At 42.0% G+C, this 18174-nt stretch overlaps 1 protein-coding gene across 2 annotated transcripts in view; it reads right to left on the bottom strand.

Moving 5' to 3' along the window:
• Positions 1-18174, bottom strand: part of LOC130377406 (NACHT, LRR and PYD domains-containing protein 12-like) — a 76299-nt gene that overhangs the window by 26659 nt on the left and 31466 nt on the right. The window contains exons 6-10 of one of the 2 annotated variants that reach the window (XM_056584519.1): positions 16240-16465; positions 9421-11257; positions 8928-9104; positions 7584-7757; positions 7039-7212 (exon numbers count right to left, since the gene is read on the bottom strand). In XM_056584519.1, the coding sequence (XP_056440494.1) occupies positions 7039-7212; positions 7584-7757; positions 8928-9104; positions 9421-11257; positions 16240-16465 (2588 nt within the window). The remainder of the gene's footprint in view (positions 1-7038; positions 7213-7583; positions 7758-8927; positions 9105-9420; positions 11258-16239; positions 16466-18174) is intronic. The other variant, XM_056584518.1, reaches the window with a different exon arrangement.

The raw sequence follows: 18174 nt of genomic DNA, 5'->3' as shown, positions 1-18174 counted from the left end.
CAGGACATGACCTTCCCCTCGCCCTGCTTCGACTTCGGGGAGAAGGTCAGCAGATATATGCGTTCTCAAAATGACAAAATATATGTATTGCATATTAACAGAAAAAAAATTATCAAAATTGAAGAGATTGATAATCTGGGAAAAAAATCACAGCACCTTATCGGTCCCAAAATGTATCAATAAAAATATGAAAATGGTTTGATTTTGATTGACAAGGTGTGTGTGTGTGTGTGTGTGTGTGTGTGTGTGTGGTACTACCTGGAGGACTGCATCCAGCTGACCCACTTCGTCCCACCGTCCAATGACAGCAAGGGTGAGGAGGGAGGAGATGAGGACGTAAGGAAACCTCTGTACCATGTAACGTGAAATACCATCTAAGGGCCTGATGCTTAACCACAGGCCTGCTGTCTCTGAACCAATCAGAGGGGAGCGTGTCTATGTTCCCCGGGTCCTATGTTCCCCGAGCGGGGAACATAGGACCCGGAGAACATAGGGATGACCCCAATCAGAGACAGCAGAGATCGCCAGATAGGCTAGGCTCTGCCTAGCTGGTTAGCTCGTCAGATAGGCTCGCCACCTTTTTACTTACTTTTTGTTTTTGTATACGAGTGTGTGGTTAAAAAAGTCAGACTCCACTGTTGTGTGTGTGGTAATATCCTCCCTATAGACACTGATGAAAGGGTGAATGGAGACTCCACTGTTGTGTGTGTGGTAATATCCTCCCTCCACACTGATGAAGGGGTGAATGGAGACCCCACTGCTGTGTTGGAGGTAACGTCTCCAGAAGACTTGGAGGATTTCAACTGAACTAACGGGAAGAATCCTCTGAACACACGAGAACATTCAGTTGATCGAATGAGTTGTTTATTAACATTATGCTTTATGAACAATTGCAAATCCTAAACAGGTATCTTTAATCATTGAACATGTTGACTTGTTGTTCCCAACAGAACACAAAGAAACTATCTTCCGTTTAAAGTAATATACAACATCGTTACCCTTTCCCATGGAATCCTTATCATCATTCATGATTATGTTGTTAAATATGCTTTAAATCACGTTCCATGTCAGTCACACTTCAAAAACGAGCCATAAGAACAATCAATTAAGCTGGATATTATGATCACACCAACCTCCTGTTTTTACATTCCCGTATCATAAAGTTCAATGACCTGGTTGAATATGAAGTTGCACAAATCATGTTCAAAGCTAGAAATAAACTGCTACCAGGTAACATTCAAAAACTTTTTTTTGACAGAGAGGGGGGTTACAATTTGAGGGAACAGTTCAACTTTAAGGAACAGTTAAACTTTAAGACACTGGCTGTACGCATGACTTTAAAATGACATTGCATCTCAATTGGGGGTGTGAAACTGTGGAATGGGATGAGCAAGGAGCTAAAGCAATGTCCAAACATGATCCAGTTTAAAAAAAGGTTCAAAGCAATGATTTTCAAAAAGGTACAGGAATGAGGGACAGAAGTAAGGAAAATATAAAAAAATAAATACTAATAATAATATTAATATACATGAAATAATATATCAAATATAGTATAAAGAGAGATTATGAGTAATACAGGAAGTATATATTAGGCACATCGCTTTTGTTTATTGTAGTGTCATGCTTTTTATTTTGTTTGGTGTTATTTGCGATGTTTGATTTGTATTTTGATACGTCTGAAATAAATGAAATCAATCAATCAATCAGGCATGGCAAAATATAAACTGATTTTGTATTCCTTTAAAACAATGTTGAAAATACATAAAATATTGAAGTAAAATAGCGTACCATCAATCAACAATTAAAACACATTTCACATCAGAAAGTAAATCTTTGTACAACCTGCTTAACCCAAAGGAAGATCTTCCTTTCATGGTTTATGCTGAACCTTTCAGAAACACAATAAAATGCAGCATTTGGAGTTCAGTGGAGTATTTAAATCAAACACAAAGTGTTGTACTTCCACTGAACGGCTGCTGCTCAACAACCCGATGCACTACAGGTACAGGTGGGTGGTCCTCTCCAACGTCAGGACTGTGAGGACCCCCCAGACCCAAGCGGCCCCCTCTAATCTGACGCTCAACAGCCCAGCTGAACAGAGAGAGGGCTGAGAGATGAACCACGAGAGACACTGATGTTACCTGCTGCTTACCACCGGCACACAGACCTGCTGTAGGTTTAGATCCATGAAGGATGTGTTTGTGTGAGTGCATGTCCGTGTAAATAAGTCTGTGTACGTGTGTGTGTGTGTGTGTGTGTGTGTGTGTGTGTGTGTGTGTGTGTGTGTGTGTGTGTGTGTGTGTGTGTGTGTGTGTGTGTGTGTGTGTGTGTGTGTGTGTGTGTGTGTGTGTGTGAATAAGTCTGTATACGTTTGTGTGTGTGTGTTTATAGAGTGCGATGTGTTTGTTTGTGTGCGTGTGTGTTAATTTCTATGTACTTTTGTGTTTGTTGGTTTGGGTGTGTTTATGACTGTCTACATGTGTGTGCTTTTCCATGGGTCTTTGTGTGTGTTTGTGTGTCTACAATGGACACTCACAGAGACACTGAGGAACCACTCCTATGTAACCCAACCCCAGGGAGGAGGACCTCCTGGCTGAAGGAGGCCTGGAAGGTGTGGATGTGTGTCAGTGTGTCTGAGGACCTCCCTCCACCTGGGGACACTCTGTAGAAGGACAAAGAGCCAGCAGGCTGGTCCAGATACACTCCTACTCTGTTAGAGCGAGGGGGGGGGAGATGTATGGCTGTCATACTACCGTTGTGATCGGCAGTGTAGACATCATCATTGTCGTCATCACAAATAAGACTCCAGGACTTGTTGTTCCATCCAAGCTGGCTGTCATTAGCCACTCCTCTCCTTGTCATTCCTCTGTATGCCACTCCTATATCAACCCATCCTCCATACTCTACCTCCCAGTAGCAGCGGCCAGTCAGACCCTCTCTACACAACACCTGCCCCCAGGCGTTAAACCTCTCTGGGTGATCCGGATACGGCTGGTCCTCTTCAACCCGCGTCACCTTCCTGCTGTCCTCAGACAGAGAGAGTCGTCTGTCGGCTGTGTTTGGGTCCAGTGTGAGTTCACAGGCATCTGACGGGAGGAACATGATTAGGCTGCTAAACCAATATTATTAATTATAATTATCATCATCATCTTCATCATTATTAAATAAACAGCATCACCAGCTCTAATTGAAATCTAAGATGAAACACATGCATCATTCAAAACATGTTAACATGATTATTATGTGGTATAGCTAATTTAATGAACGGAATTAAAACAAAATGATAATTATTATAATAGTGACAAGATGATAGTATAATTTAATAGTTTTTGAATATAAAATAGACATGTAATTATGATTTACAGTATCCTGATTATTATGGTGTTATGTCTAATGTTGTAAAATCATCACTCATGATATAATCACAGCAATTATGTTAATGTTTATATATGTAAGATACATGATGTCAGTCATCAGCTTCATTCCCAGATTTCTGAATGAACAGACGTCACCTCCTGCTGTGTGGATGGACTTTCCCTCTCAATCGTTAGTGTGCGTTGTGATGAATCAAACAGACACTTACACTTCTTTAGAGCTGGTTTCAGTCTCCACACTCCACTGTGCTCCACACTGGGGGGGAAACAAAGTGAGAGCAGCATGAAACATTCACCATCATCATCTTCTGTCTCATCACTTTTCAGAGGGTTGAATCCTTGTAGGAGACATTGTCTCTGAATGGTGAGCTGTCCTCTCCATACCTGAGAGTGTCCAGTCTCCAGGGTGGATCCTCCAGTCCAGCAGAGAGCAGGGCAGCACCTGAGTCTCCTGGGTGATTGTAGCTCAGGTCAAGCTCTCTCAGATGGGAGGGGTTGGAGCTCAGGGCTGAAGCCAGAGAAGCAAAGCCTTCCTGTGTGACCAGGCAGCCAGACAACCTACACACACACACACACACACACACACACACACACACACACACACACACACACACACACACACACACACACACACACACACACACACACACACACACACACACACACACACACACACAACATGCTAGCAGTTAACAGGACAGCAACCCCTCACCCTCACATCAGCTGGCCAGTGTTCTGTCAGCTACAATAACCTGTTAACTCATAACACACTAGCAGCTAAAAAAGACAGCAAAGATAAACAACCCTTCAAACTAACATATATTTTTTTATGTTCCTGAAATCCTCGTCCTCTAAAGTTCTGTTCCTCCTCTGGCCTCTCATTCTCCCATCTGTGGTCCACTGGCATGTTGAACCCAGCCTACAAATGAATAATGATGCTCAATCTGTCGGGGATCTTTAGCCCAGCTCAGACCAAAGATTCGCCTCGCAACGACTTGTAACAAGGCTGTTTTGGAACTTAATGATTATATTCTATGGTAAACCATGAATAATATTAGGCCTAAATATCTAATGGTAGAAAACATTTAAAGCCTCTCTGGATTCTGATCCAGGGCCTGACACGGTGCCACAGAGTCTGGGGTCAGGGCGCATGTTGGAAGGAACCCACCAGAGGAGCAGGAAGCAACGGGGTTAATGCGTGCTGACCGCAGCCTGGTGTCCTAAATTATTTTGTTGACAATTTGGTTCGACGAATTTATGATTGATTGCGGGCGGAAACCTCAAACAAAGAAACTGTTTTGTGTGTGTGAATAAAGAGGAAGCCGCGATCCGTTGACCGCCAGTGCTTTGCAAACCATAAGCCTTTGTTGATGCTTATTTGTGGGTAGCAATAAAGTCTCTGTCAATACTTGCTCCGGACCACTCGATTTATTAGTCGAGTGGCCAGCGGTCGAAATTAGTCTTAAGTGTTTTGTGTCAAATCGCCAGGTCAAGTTTTAGAACACAACGACGTACCGATTTCTCTTCAGCCAATAAGGACACACCACAGAACAACTTGTACATCACGGCCTTACTCTGTCCCGGTCCCGTACTGTCCACAGTACATGTTAGCTATAAACGTTGTTATGGTTACATGCGGCCATTCCCACATGCCCCCATTCAGACACCTTTTAGTAGGCCTACTGCCATTCCGACAGTCTACCAATCAGTGGCGCCATCTTCAGGTCAATATTGGGGGATCGTAATTATTTAGTTCAAATGTGTTCAACCAAAAAGTGGCCATTTCAGTATTATTTATCTGTAATTTATTTGATTAATTACAAATTTTGTTCGTGATGATGTATGAAATAACCCATTCCATCAATTGACGACTGCATTTTACAAGTGTGTTATGAGTGGCATGGCATGCACTCATTTAACATGCCCTGGGAATGTATAAATATTCTTGAAATTTAAAACTGGACCATATATTCATCAGAGTTGGATTAAACTCAATGCAGGACAACTATTGGAGTAGATTGGACGAACATTGGAACGAAATTAATTGTTTGGAGTGCTGCGGCAGAACGAATCAAGGAATGGGCGCAGTATCGGCCCAAAAGCAACAGGCCTGCAATGCCCTTTACAAAGTAGGAAGGCGAGAATATAGCCTAGTCCCCCCCCCCCTTAAAACACAAATTCTCGAAGGGGATCAATAAAAATAAACCAACAGTTTTTGCAAATAGAAATCTCGTTACAAAGAATGGCGTAGGCACCCTGTTTATGCTGCTGAATAGGCCTGAAGTAGGCCTGATTAGGCTTCAAATTCTCGGCTTTCTAACTCGCCGTCCTCTCCTTATCAGGCTTTTTTACACTAACAAGCCGGTACGGTCACAGCTTGGTAGACCCGGCGATTTCACCGTCTTATCTCAAGTTTCCCGTGTAAAACCGATGGGGTCAAATCCCCCTACCAAGTGTCGCTGGAGAAGGCGGGATGGGATGTGCACGGGGTCTAGACCTCTTAAGAATCATTTGCATACTCCTGAATGTTTTGATTTTTTTATGAAGGAAGACACCCGCATGCAAGAATGAGTTCACGTAGAGTGTAGGCTGCAAACGCGATTAACTATTTAGTGCCAAAACACCAACATATTTCCAGACAAAAGCCTCCAAGGACAGTTCCTCTGCGTCTCTCTTGTAGAACGAACCATCTTTCAACTTCTTTGTTCAATGCGCTTACGTGATCAGCAGCTCGCGGTGTCACTTATTCTCCAGTTAGAACTGCTCATGATGATATCGCTGGGTTGTCTCTGTGGAGACAGCGCAGCAACACCTCTACCCAAGCCCCCCACCCCGGAACCGCTGACCCGTTGCATTTACATCAGAATGAAACCCAATAAACCTCCCGGACCCTAAATGTGTGTGCAGGGTCCGGCAGGGTAAATTGGGGTGCTAGCTCAAGTAGACCCCGAAGCCGCCGCCAGGCGCGTCCATTTGCGCCATTTGGAATTTCAGCCGCCGCCATACAATAATTGTATAAGCCAAAATAAGCCGCCATCTGATAAACTTTGGCTGAGCCAGCTAGAATTATTTGCATCAAGTAATAATTCTATCACATAGTAGGGCGTTGACTCTGAATGTGAATGAAGTATTGATCAGACAGCGATTTATTAGAAACATGATAAACCGTTGGAACACGCAAGACCGGTAACCATAGCAAAGCCGGTAAACAAACCTAGCGAAGCCCAATCCAGGACTTACTGAAGGAATTTAATGGTCAAAATATTATTGCTAAATATTCGAATATATTTGAATAATAATATTAATAAACAAACGAACTTCGAATTTGATTTTTGAAAAAAAAAAAACAGCCACAAACGAACTTCGAATTTGATTTTTTGAAAAAAGAATTCAGCCATTTGTAGCCATGAAAAAATTGGCGGCTGCAGCAGCCATTTCGATTTTTTGCAGCAGTTTGAACTGTCCCACTTTTAGAACGTCGCAGCCCGTCTCGTCGAAAGGAGTTGGAAGGAGTTGCGAGTTGCAAGTCGTTGCGAGGCTAATCTTTGGTCTGAACTGGGCTTTAGACACGTGTCGTCTGTTCTTTTAGATCACAGCCCACCTAGTCCTGGATCATCCCTTACTATCAAACAAACCCAAAGACACATTTAACCCTAACCCTGACCTGAGAGTTTCCAGTGTACAGTGTGGACTCCCCAGTCCAGCAGAGAGCAGCTTCACTCCTGAATCCTGCAGATCGTTGGTACTCAGGTCCAGCTCTTTCAGACTAGAGGAGTTGGAGCTGAGAACAGAGGCCAGAGCTTCACAGCATCTCTCTGACAGATGACAGACATTCAGCCTTCACACACAAAATAAAAAGATCATGTTACTGTGTTTATGTCTTTAACATTTTCCGTAATTGAAAGACAAGTTATGCCAATTTTTTTAGATTTAAACGCTAATAATAGGCTTTAAAAAAAAAGCCTGACTACATGTGAATGGTAGAATAAGAATAATAAAAAATAGTCAACTGTACTTATATAACATACAACTTATACTGTCATGGCAACAACGATATAAATATGTTGAGTTATTCTTGTAATTATTTAGGGTTGTGAATTTTTACTTTATGGCCTTAAATCTGTACATTAAATGTCTTTATTGTAGTTTTTTTTGTACTCTAATATAGATCCTTGTGCTTTGAAGGTTTGCACATTGAGTAAAACTGACCTGAGAGTTTCCAGTGTACAGTGTGGACTCCCCAGTCCAGCAGAGAGCACCTTCACTCCTGAATCCTGCAGATCATTGTTACTCAGGTCCAGCACTCTCAGACGAGAAGAGTTGGAGTTTAGAACTGAGGCCAGAGCTTCACAGCATCTCTCTGACAGATCACAGCCATTCAGCCTGCACACACAATAAACAGAACATGTTAGGAACCCTGATTTAATGTTATAGACGACTTTTCTGATAGTTAGCTATCAGAAACTTTTATTTTCTGATAGTCATATAAAAATGATGATACATTATTCTTCTGTAAATTATACTGTTGTGATCACGGCCTTGGTCACCGTGTCCGGGTGCCGCAAAGGATCCTGGGAGGCTCGGGGGGAAGCGGCACTGTCACGTTAAAATTGGAACGGGGGCGAAAATTGTACCGGCCTACGTCATCAGTTGTTTACATCTTGACAACCTGCCTGGCAACAGACGACGCGATCGTCTGTTACCGGGCAGGTTGCAAAAAACATTCGGCTCATGTTTCCAAAAGACGAAATAACATAATACAGATAACGGATCGCTAGATAACTCTTGTTTTTACTTTATATTTGTATTGTATTTAATTGTTTAATCGAATAGCAACAGACGACGCGATCGTCTGTTGCCGGGAAACGGGCGTTCGCGTCAAATGACGTAGTTCTTGAACATTCGCGTCCTACGTCATTTGACGCGATTGCCCGTTTCCCGGCAACAGACGATCGCGCCCGTTATCTGTATTATGTTATTTCGTCTTTTGGAAACATGAGCCGAATGTTTTTTGCAACCTGCCCGGCAACAGACGATCGCTTCGTCCCGGCCGCTTGTCTCAGCATGATTCGTTTACAGTATGTCTTCTGTCATTAATCAATACGAGGACCAACCACGATTGTTCAATTAAAATCAGTGGGAAATATTAAGTGCTGCTCGAAAGCGACTTCCCACACAAGACCAATGGAATAATTTGATTTAATTATATGCCTTGTGTGAGGGTTGCCTTGGGACGTGTCATTTGATTGGTACATTTCGGCTGCACACTTATTTTTGGAATTTTAAATTGCTGCCATAAATTATGTTGTTGTCGACTCTGTCAACTCTCTGGCAACTCTTAGATAACTTTTCAACTTTCATTTTCCCACATAAACAACAAGGTGTAATATGTCCAATGGCACCACTCTAATACATGTGGTCATCAAAGGTACTGAGTTATTATCTGATATAGTTTGACGTCATTTAGGTGTGATTCTCAAACCAGGGGGCAGTAGTTAAAAGTCTTCTGAAACTGAACCTTGTGGTGTAACTGTTGCATTTAGTAAAACTGACCTGAGAGTTTCCAGTGTACAGTTTGGACTCCCCAGTCCAGCAGAGAGCAGCTTCACTCCTGAATCCAGCAGACGATTGGAACTCAGGTCCAGCTCACTCAGAGTAGAGGAGTTGGAGCACTGGAGAACTGAGGCCAAAGCTTTACAGCATCTCTCTGACAGCTTACAGCTGTTCAGCCTTCACACAAAAAAACAGAACATGTTAAAAACCGTGATTAAATGTTTTATAAGACTTTTCTGATAGTTGAACAAATGATTATACATTAGATCTTTAAATGGTAGTTACATATTAGGTGTACAATGTTGGTACTAACAAAAATGCTATTACAGAAAAATGTATCATAATATTACTTTTATATAATTATGTATATAGTGTGTATCGTAAAACATGTTATAAGTATGCCTACAGATATATGTTGCATGTTATTATAACTTTTGTATTCTAGTATTATGTATAGTGCTGTATTGTTAATGCATTTTATGAGTTAACCTACAGAGATGTTTTGGAGGCTTTGATCAGTGGCAGCAGCCCCAGAAGACCCTCGTCAGAAGCAGAGTATTTCTTCAGGTAAAACACGTCCAGCTGCTCTTCTGATGTCAGTACGATGAAGACCAGAGCTGACCACTGAGCAGAGGAGAGAGATTCTGTGGAGAGTCTTCCTGATGACAGGTACTGTTGGATCTCCTCCACTAGAGAACTGTCATTCAGCTCATTCAGACAGTGGAACAGATTGATGCTTCTCTCTTGAGAGAGATCTCCACCTATCTTCTCCTTGATGTAATGGACTATTTGGGTATTGATTTGTGACCTCCTTCCTGTCTGCCCCGGTGAAACATTTTTTGTTAGATTGCTCAGTAATTTACTTCCTCTTGGTCCCAGCAGACCTTGTAGGAGCATCTGATTGGTCTCTAGAGAGAGGCCCAGGAGGAAGCGGAGGAACAAGTCCAGGTGTCCGTTCTCACTCTGTAAGGCCTTGTCCACCGCACTCTGGTAGAGGAGGAGGAGTTCAGCATCCCTGGAGGTTGGATGTTCTTCTAAGAGCAGGTTGACACCAGTGTTGATGTAGGACAGAAAGACATAAAGGGCAGCCAGAAACTCCTGGATGCTCAGATGGACGAAGCAGAACATCCTGTCCTGGTACAGCACATACTCCTTTTTAAAGATCTGGGTGAATACTCCTGAGTACACTGAGGCTGCTCTGATATCGATGTCACACTCTGCCAAGTCTGCCTCGTAGAAGATCAGCTGGCCTTTCTCCAGCTGGTTAAAAGCCAGTTTCCCCAGAGAAACAATGATCTCCCTGCTCTCTGAACTCCAGTGTGGATCTGTTTCAGCTTCCCCATGATACTTCCTGTCCCCCTGTATAGACTGAACCCTCAGGAAGTGGCTGTACATCTGAGTCACGGTCTTGGGCACCTCTTCTCCTCTCTGGGATGTTTTGAAGAAGTCCTCTAGAACTGTAGCAGTGATCCAACAGAAGACTGGGATGTGACACATGATGTGGAGGCTTCGAGATTTCTTGACGTGAGAGATGATTGTGCTGGCCAGTGTCCCCTCTCTGAATCTCTTTCTGAAGTACTCCTCCTTCTGTGGGTCGGTGAACCCTCTCACCTCGGTCACCATGTCAACACACTGAGCAGGGATCTGATTGGCTGCGGCAGGGCGTGTGGTTATCCAGATGCGGGCAGAGGGAAGCAGGACTCCCCTGATGATGTTTGTCAGCAGCACGTCCACTGAGGTCGGCTCGGTGACATCAGTCCAGTTCGGGTTGTTCTGGAAGTCCAGAGGAAGTCGACACTCATCCAGACCATCCAAGATGAAGACCACTTGGTCATGGTCGTATCTGTAGATTCCTGATTCTTTGGTTTCAACAGAAAACTGATGAAGAAGTTCCAGTAAGCTAAACTCTTTCCATTTCAGTAAATTCAGCTCTCTGAAAGTGAGGAGAAATGTGAAGTCTATGTCGTGGTTGGCTTTGCCTTCGGCCCAGTCCAGAGTGAACTTGTGTGTTAAGAGAGTTTTACCAATGCCGGCCACTCCGGTTGTCATTATTGTTCTGATTGGTTTATCTTGTCCAGGTAAAGGTTTAAAGATGTCTTCACATCTGATTGGTGTTTCCTCATTGGCTGTTTTCCTGGATGCCTTTTCAATCAGTCCGACCTCATGTTCCATGTTGACCTCTCCACTGCCTCTCTCTGTGATGAAGAGCTCTGTGTAGATCTCATTCAGAGGTCTCTGCTCTCCTGCTCTAGCGATTCCCTCAAACACACAGTGGAACTTCTTCTTCAGATGAGCCTTGAGTTCATGTTGCCACTGGACCGCAACAGCTCCTAAATCCCAAACCAGAAGAAACATACCATTCATATTTCCAAGCAATATTACTGGTGTAAAGAATAAAGTATTATACAACTCTACTTTATATGGATCTTATAACTTCATTGGTAGTGCTGTTGTTGTTGACTATCTGTGGTATCAGTGACTTGCTAACCTGATATGACAACATAGTGGTGCATCTCTTCCACTGAGTTACTCTGCTGTTCATCTGCAGTATAATGTTTAAAATTCTTCAAGCTGATACCCCAACAATAACCCTACATATTTGGATCAAACCATTCAACCTGATACCCCCACAATGACCCTACATATCTGGATCAAACCATTTAACCTAAAACCCCCACAATAACCCTAGCCTGGCTCCGCCCGCCTAAGTACTTCCGCTCAATTTCAATTTCCCTTCAGTAATACGTCTGCGGTATGTGGGTTTTCTCCGTCCAAGTTTTGTGTGTCCAATCAGCGAACAGAGGGAGTGGCTGAGAACAATGACGTGAAAGTCAGCTCTCGTTGACGGACATCTTCACGCACACTGTTTGGTTTGTTTACAGCCTGCGCGCAACGTAATTCCCGGCCAAACGTTAGCGATTGGTTATGGCAAATCCAGAGTGGCACTGGGCAGATCCAATAGTTTTGTACTTCAACAGACACCCGCCTTCAAGTGAGTTAACGTTTGTCAATTGAGTAGGTCCAGACTCTCAGTGCAAATGAAATGATGTACAGTGTTTCCCCTAGGATGGAGTTGCAGCAGCGGAGGTGAAATGTTATGTTTTTCGCTCGCAATTTTTTTTGTGTGCTCGCAAAGCGCACCCTGCCGGGAGGTTTCTATGTGTCTACTGGCAACATACATACAGTACATTTGTGCACATTAATGAGCAGGGGAAATAAGGAGAGATTGAACATATTACAAGTATAATCTTTAAAAACATTATTTACATTTATTTAACAAAAAATATTTATATCAACAACCACCCTATACATTAAAATCCCATAATCCAAATACTACAACAATCGAAAAGGTCTGTGCCTCAAACCAATGCATCTTCCCACTCCCTCCCCTCTCCCCAGCACAAGGGTTGTAGTAGGAGCATAAATAGGCCATGCCTCTATTGAACAAGTTTTGGGGCTCTAGAGTCAATAATGGCAACGCTACTGAAAATGTTGCTAAAAAAAATGTATATTGACATTTTTGCTAAAAATAAATTTCTTAGAAATAAGTAGCGATATATTTTTCAAAACATAAGGTTGCAGTAAGACCATAAAGAGCCCATGCATATGGAAAACGTTTTAGGGATCTAGAGTCAATAATGGCAACAAGGGGCGAGTCTAGGTTCTGACTTTTGGGGGGGCTCAACCCCAGGCAGCCACAGGGGTATATGAAGTATATAAAGTCCTGTGCAAGATTTTCTTTTCTTCCACAACCTTTATTTTCTTAGTTACTATGTTGTTGTATGTCTAAGCCGATAGCTGGCAGTTTCAGCTAAATAATGCAGTTCTGAACCACTAAAGTGATGAAATGAAAAAAGACTGTTTGGATGAAGGAATAATCAATGGTTGTGAACTCGAATAACAAAATTGAGGTATATTACATTTCTTTTGTGTAAGTTTCACTCAAAAATTACCATATTTTCCTGAATATGTTACTGAAACACATTGGTACAACATGATGTCGCCTCACTTTCATAGACCCATACAATTTATAAATTGTATCAACATACATTTTTATAAAACTTCTGATGCAAAAAAAATCAACAAGTACAATATGTACTAGTCGAATACTATGAGAAACAGACCACTATTTCGGGAGCACTAAACTATGTTGTCTCACCTTCAGGGACCCATACATTTTTATAAAACATTTTTATAAAAAAAAGGGTGCTAATTTTCATTTTAAAAATAACTGCTGGCATTATTTTATCAGCTGAGGGCGTTTTCATTGCCATAACAACGTGAGCTAATCAACAAGTACAACATGTTCTAGACCAGTGGTTCTCAATCATTTTTCTTTCATTCCCTCCCTAGGAGACTGACATTTTATCACGCCCTCCCTGAATTGAAATAGCCTACTATTGAGAACCTGCTAATATTTATTTATTTAGATTAATAAAATTAACGGAGATAACATCTGCAACAACTTAAAACTATTTCCAACTTCAGTTTATTGACTCAATTTGTAACATTTAAACAAGGCTGCTAAGTCTGTGTGAATCTCAAAACAGAGAAACAAGAGCAAATGATTCACTGGGGTTTGCATTTAATTAAAATATTTTTAAAAAGTAAACATTGGTCACTTGTCAGCTTCATCAGCTTATTCCCTTTCAAAAAAAAAATATATGTTCATCTTTCAAGCATGAATAAAGACACCAAGGCCCTCTGTCATGACTTTGTAAGATCAAAATTCTTGTAAAACTTCTGACCATTGGTATTATGTTTATTTAAAATAAAATAAGTAACCTATTAAAATAAATAAATAAATAAATAAATACATAAGACACCAAGTCCCCTCTGCCGCTCACGCCCCCCCTGACAACTTTAATCAGCTGAGGGCGTTTGCCTGAGTCTCATAGTATTAGAACATGTGGTACTTGTTGATTAGCTCACGTTGTTATGGCAATGAATACGCCCTCAGCTGATAAACTAATGCCAGCATTTTTTTTCAACAGAAAATTAGCACCCATATCAACATATATTTGATATTTTTCTGCTCCTTGCACCTAATCATGCTTATCCTGCTACGCAGCATTACAAGGCTCTGCCGACTAAAACATGAAGCAATTCAAGAAGAAGCATATATAGAATCTTCTTGTGGTCAACTGTCATTTAATAGACATCTGACAGATTATGTTAAGGTTTTAAAATTATAGCATTATTATTACCAGGTCATGTTATAACACAGCTGGAAATCGTGGATTTTCTGATAAAGACTAGCTAAACTCTTTGACAGACAAAACAGCAGAAACTATGTTAGGTGCGCTCGTGCTGCATTTTTGGTTTTGTCAAACAGGAGACGCCCACCCACCAATCCGAGGTTAGAGATTCCTGAAGGAAGGTTGCGCTCGATTTCACTAGCTCATTTGAGCCGGTTCATTAGTGTACAGCATCCATCCTCTCATTGCTTGTGTAAAAAAAAACGGTAGAATATTAGATTTGAGGACGAAACGATAGGGTGGGCTAAGGCAAGTTTTTTTTCAAAAAGGTCTAGCTTCGCCACTGATGGCAACGCTATTGAAATTGTTCCTAAATAAAAAATCTTAGTAGATAAGAGATATATTTTTCAAAAATTAAAGGTTGTAGTAGGACCATGAAGAGGCCATGCCTCTATGGAACAAGTTTTGGGGCTCTAGAGTCAATAATGGCGACGCTATTGAAATTTTACCATTGTGGTCGTTTTCAGTTTTGCACTTTGCAGACGGTCCCTAAGCTCGCGGCTGAAAGCCAACTGCTCGTAGAAGCCAGTGCAATTCACCGTTCGCTAAAGACGGCTCGTTTGGATCAAACCAGTGTTAATTTTGTCAGCTATTTTAGATTTAGTCTTAGTCTTAGTCTTTTGACGAAAATGCTTAGTATATTTAGTCACATTTTAGTCATTGTTTTCCTTTGTAGTTTTAGTCTAGTTTTAGTCGACGAAAAGTCCTTACATTTTAGTCAACTTTTAGTCATTACTTTTAGTCAAAATGTTTTCTCTTTTTAAACTAGTTCAATTAGGCTAACCCTATATAGGCCATATGGACACCTGCTAATTTGTTCCACTCAAATAGAGTACTAAAGTGAAAACGTTACGTTGTCCTGGCAACCGGATTTTCAGTTCTAAACAACCGAACGAGAAATGGCGTTCTCCATTGCTTCCATGTGTTGTTTCTTTCAAAATTAAAATAAATCAATTTCAAGAGGAGAAAATCACTACCAATCGAAAAATGTCGAGGCGTTCATGTATTCCCCTGGGGTATTAAAAGGAAAAGTTTGTTAACGTTAGTTTAGTTTAGTTTTTTTTTTAATATGAAGACAATATATTCTCAATATTACTTACATCATTGGTAAAGCAAACTCACAAATCAATTCGCAAAAAGATTGTTCCTTTTCTATAAAAGGTTTGTGTGGCATAGGATTTCCCCTTGTTAATTTGGCTTGTGTAGAACCGAAAATCAGTTGCTCTCGAAACGTGACGTCACACTTTAGTACTCTTGTCTGTTCAGCCTTCAAAACGATAGCTGGTAAATCGTGAAAAATGCATTAAACTGTAATCAGAAAACGCGGTTATATGCTATAAACCCTATAGTATCTTGGGTATAAAGGCTGGGACGAATTTCAAAGTCCACCTTATGTTGAAGTAGCCTATAGGCCGTGGCGATTCCCATTGAAACGAATGGCGCGCTGATTTTCTTCAAAACGAGAGCCGGTAAATTGTGAAAAATGAATTAAACTGTAATCAGACAACGCGGTTATATGCTATAGACCCTAGTATCTGTGGAATAAAAGCTGGGAAGAATTTCGAATCAAGTACAATGCATAACGTTAGCTCATAGCTGAGTGGACCATACCTCCCGTTGCCAAGTCGTAGCTAAGGTCCGTCCTATTTACTGGAGGAGTGAACAGTTGCATAAGAACCTTACGGGAGTGTACTGATTGGAAAATATCGTGCATTTTGAATGTCCAAATAGCACATCAATAACATTTTCGTCCTGTCTCGTCTCGTCAACGAAAACAAAATGACATTTCGTCATCGTTTTTATTATCACAGATCTATTTTTAGCTCGTCAACGTCTCGTCTTAGTCACGGAAAAAAGGTCGTTGACGAACATTTTTCGTCATATTTTTCGTTAACGAAATTAACACTGGATCAAACGAGCACCTAGCAGCGCCGTACCGCCGCTGCTAGGTGCATATAGGGGAAACACTGAAGTACGAGAGTCTGGTAGGACCAGGCTAACAAAAACCCTACATATCTGGATGAAACCATTTAACCTATATTTGAGAATCTTACCACTCCCCAGCTTGTCGGCCAGTTCCTCCTGGTTCATCTCCATCAGGCAGAGCTTTGTGATGTCTACCACTCCCGCTATGGCGCGCCTCCTCCGCTCCTCGTTCTTACCATCCTCCTCCTCCTTCTCCCTCTGACTCTCTGAGCATTGTGGGTAATCTGAGAAGAGATCCCTCCAGAGCTTCTTCAGCTCCTTGTCTAGAAAAGCGTGTGCGTTCTCCTCAGCCCTCTGAAACAGAACAAACATCAAGGAGAACTTTACTTTAACTAACTGAGGTCATCAGAAGCATCTGTCCTAGATTAACGTCTCCCTGGTCTAAAGAGGGAAAACTGGAGACTATAAGCTCCACAAGAGATGCTTTTATTGCCCATGTAGAGCCAGGGGCACCACTAGAGATTGTGGGCCTTTTCAAATAATAGATTGGGCCTCCAACCTAGACCACCCACCATCCTAGAAAATCCATTTGACCACCCAAGATTGATATACTTAGGGTGCACTCACACTAGGCCATCTGGCCGTGGCCGTTTTCACACCTAACCGTGCTCAAATGGCCCCATTGTTCTCTGGCCTGCACTCACACTAGGCCATCTGGCCGTGGCCGTTGGCCGTCACAACTGTGGCCTGGCCACGGTAGGCTCTTGTACATACGTCATCACGTCGTAAGTAACACATCATCACCAAGCGTCCGCTGCATGGACCATAATAAAGTCTGCCGCCAGTCAGAGTTCTAACAACAATGAACAACACAGAGAACACAGTTCACACTTTGCTGAGTCTGTTGCTTATTTGGATATATGTTTACCATTTAATGGGAAAGAAGGCTCGTCGCCTTTATTATGTCCGTGGTCGTCGCATGGACTATACGTCATCCAGCTCAGGTTGCGTAGCCGTGCGTGTGCGCGTGTCGGCTCATTAGCATCTGTACCGTAGCGGCCCGTACCGTAGCAGCACACCTCTTCCAAGTGGCCAAATTGGCCTGGCCTGGCCAGACTGGCCACACTCACACTGGCAGATTTGAGCACGGTTAGGTGTGAAAACGGCCACGGCCACGGCCAGATGGCCTAGTGTGAGTGCACCCTAATTCTAGTGTAGCCTATAGCTAATTACCAAATACTTAGCCTGCTGTCATTGACCATTGATGCATGAATGTCAGAGGCACATCGCTCATTACTGTTGCTGTTCTGGCAAAAGGCTTTCCTCTTGAGAAATTCATGAAATTCAGTGGTGTTTTACATTTTGGTCAATTTGTTCCCAAAGTTTTTCAGATGCCAGTAATGTCAGAACAGGACAGAAAAGACACAGAGTGTCTTCATACTCTGCTATTACTTTTCACCACTAGGGGTCAGTATTCACTAGGGCTGTGACGATACACAAACTCACGATTCGGTTTGTATCACAATTTTTGACCCACGGTTCGATACATCCCACGATTTTTTTAAATTTAAAAAGCATTGTATTTAAACAACACTTATATACCAATTAACTTAATGTAAAATGTAATAACAAATAATTTGGAACACTGAACAGATTTGAACAGAAAGAATACTATACAAGTATAGCTAAATTAATTAATAAATAACCAAAGATTGCAGTTGGAGGATGCTTTTTGCTGGTAGGCAAAAACCCTCAACTGTTTGGTTGGTTTAGTCAAATATCCTTATTAGCGCTTCTTATTAGGCTATGTAGCTTAAATAATGACATAATCAGGTTTGATAGCCTATCTTTCAACAGAAGGGGAAAAACATGAACGTCTAACATGAACGACGCAATAACGAGGCATAGTGTTACGAGTAGCGTACGTGTGTGCGCGAGAATGGCAGTGTGCGTATGCGTGTGTGAGTGACGTCAGCGAGTGAGTGGACGAGCGAGGAGAGCGAGCGGTAGCGCGTGTGTCTAGTGAAGTAGCGAACAAGTCCGGTAGAATAAAGTACCCATCC

This window comes from Gadus chalcogrammus, chromosome 23, assembly GCF_026213295.1.
Source record: "Gadus chalcogrammus isolate NIFS_2021 chromosome 23, NIFS_Gcha_1.0, whole genome shotgun sequence".
In the NCBI taxonomy this organism is placed as follows: domain Eukaryota; kingdom Metazoa; phylum Chordata; class Actinopteri; order Gadiformes; family Gadidae; genus Gadus; species Gadus chalcogrammus.
The sequence above is the reverse complement of the archived record's forward strand: the minus strand, read 5'-3'. Positions and strand labels throughout refer to the sequence as shown.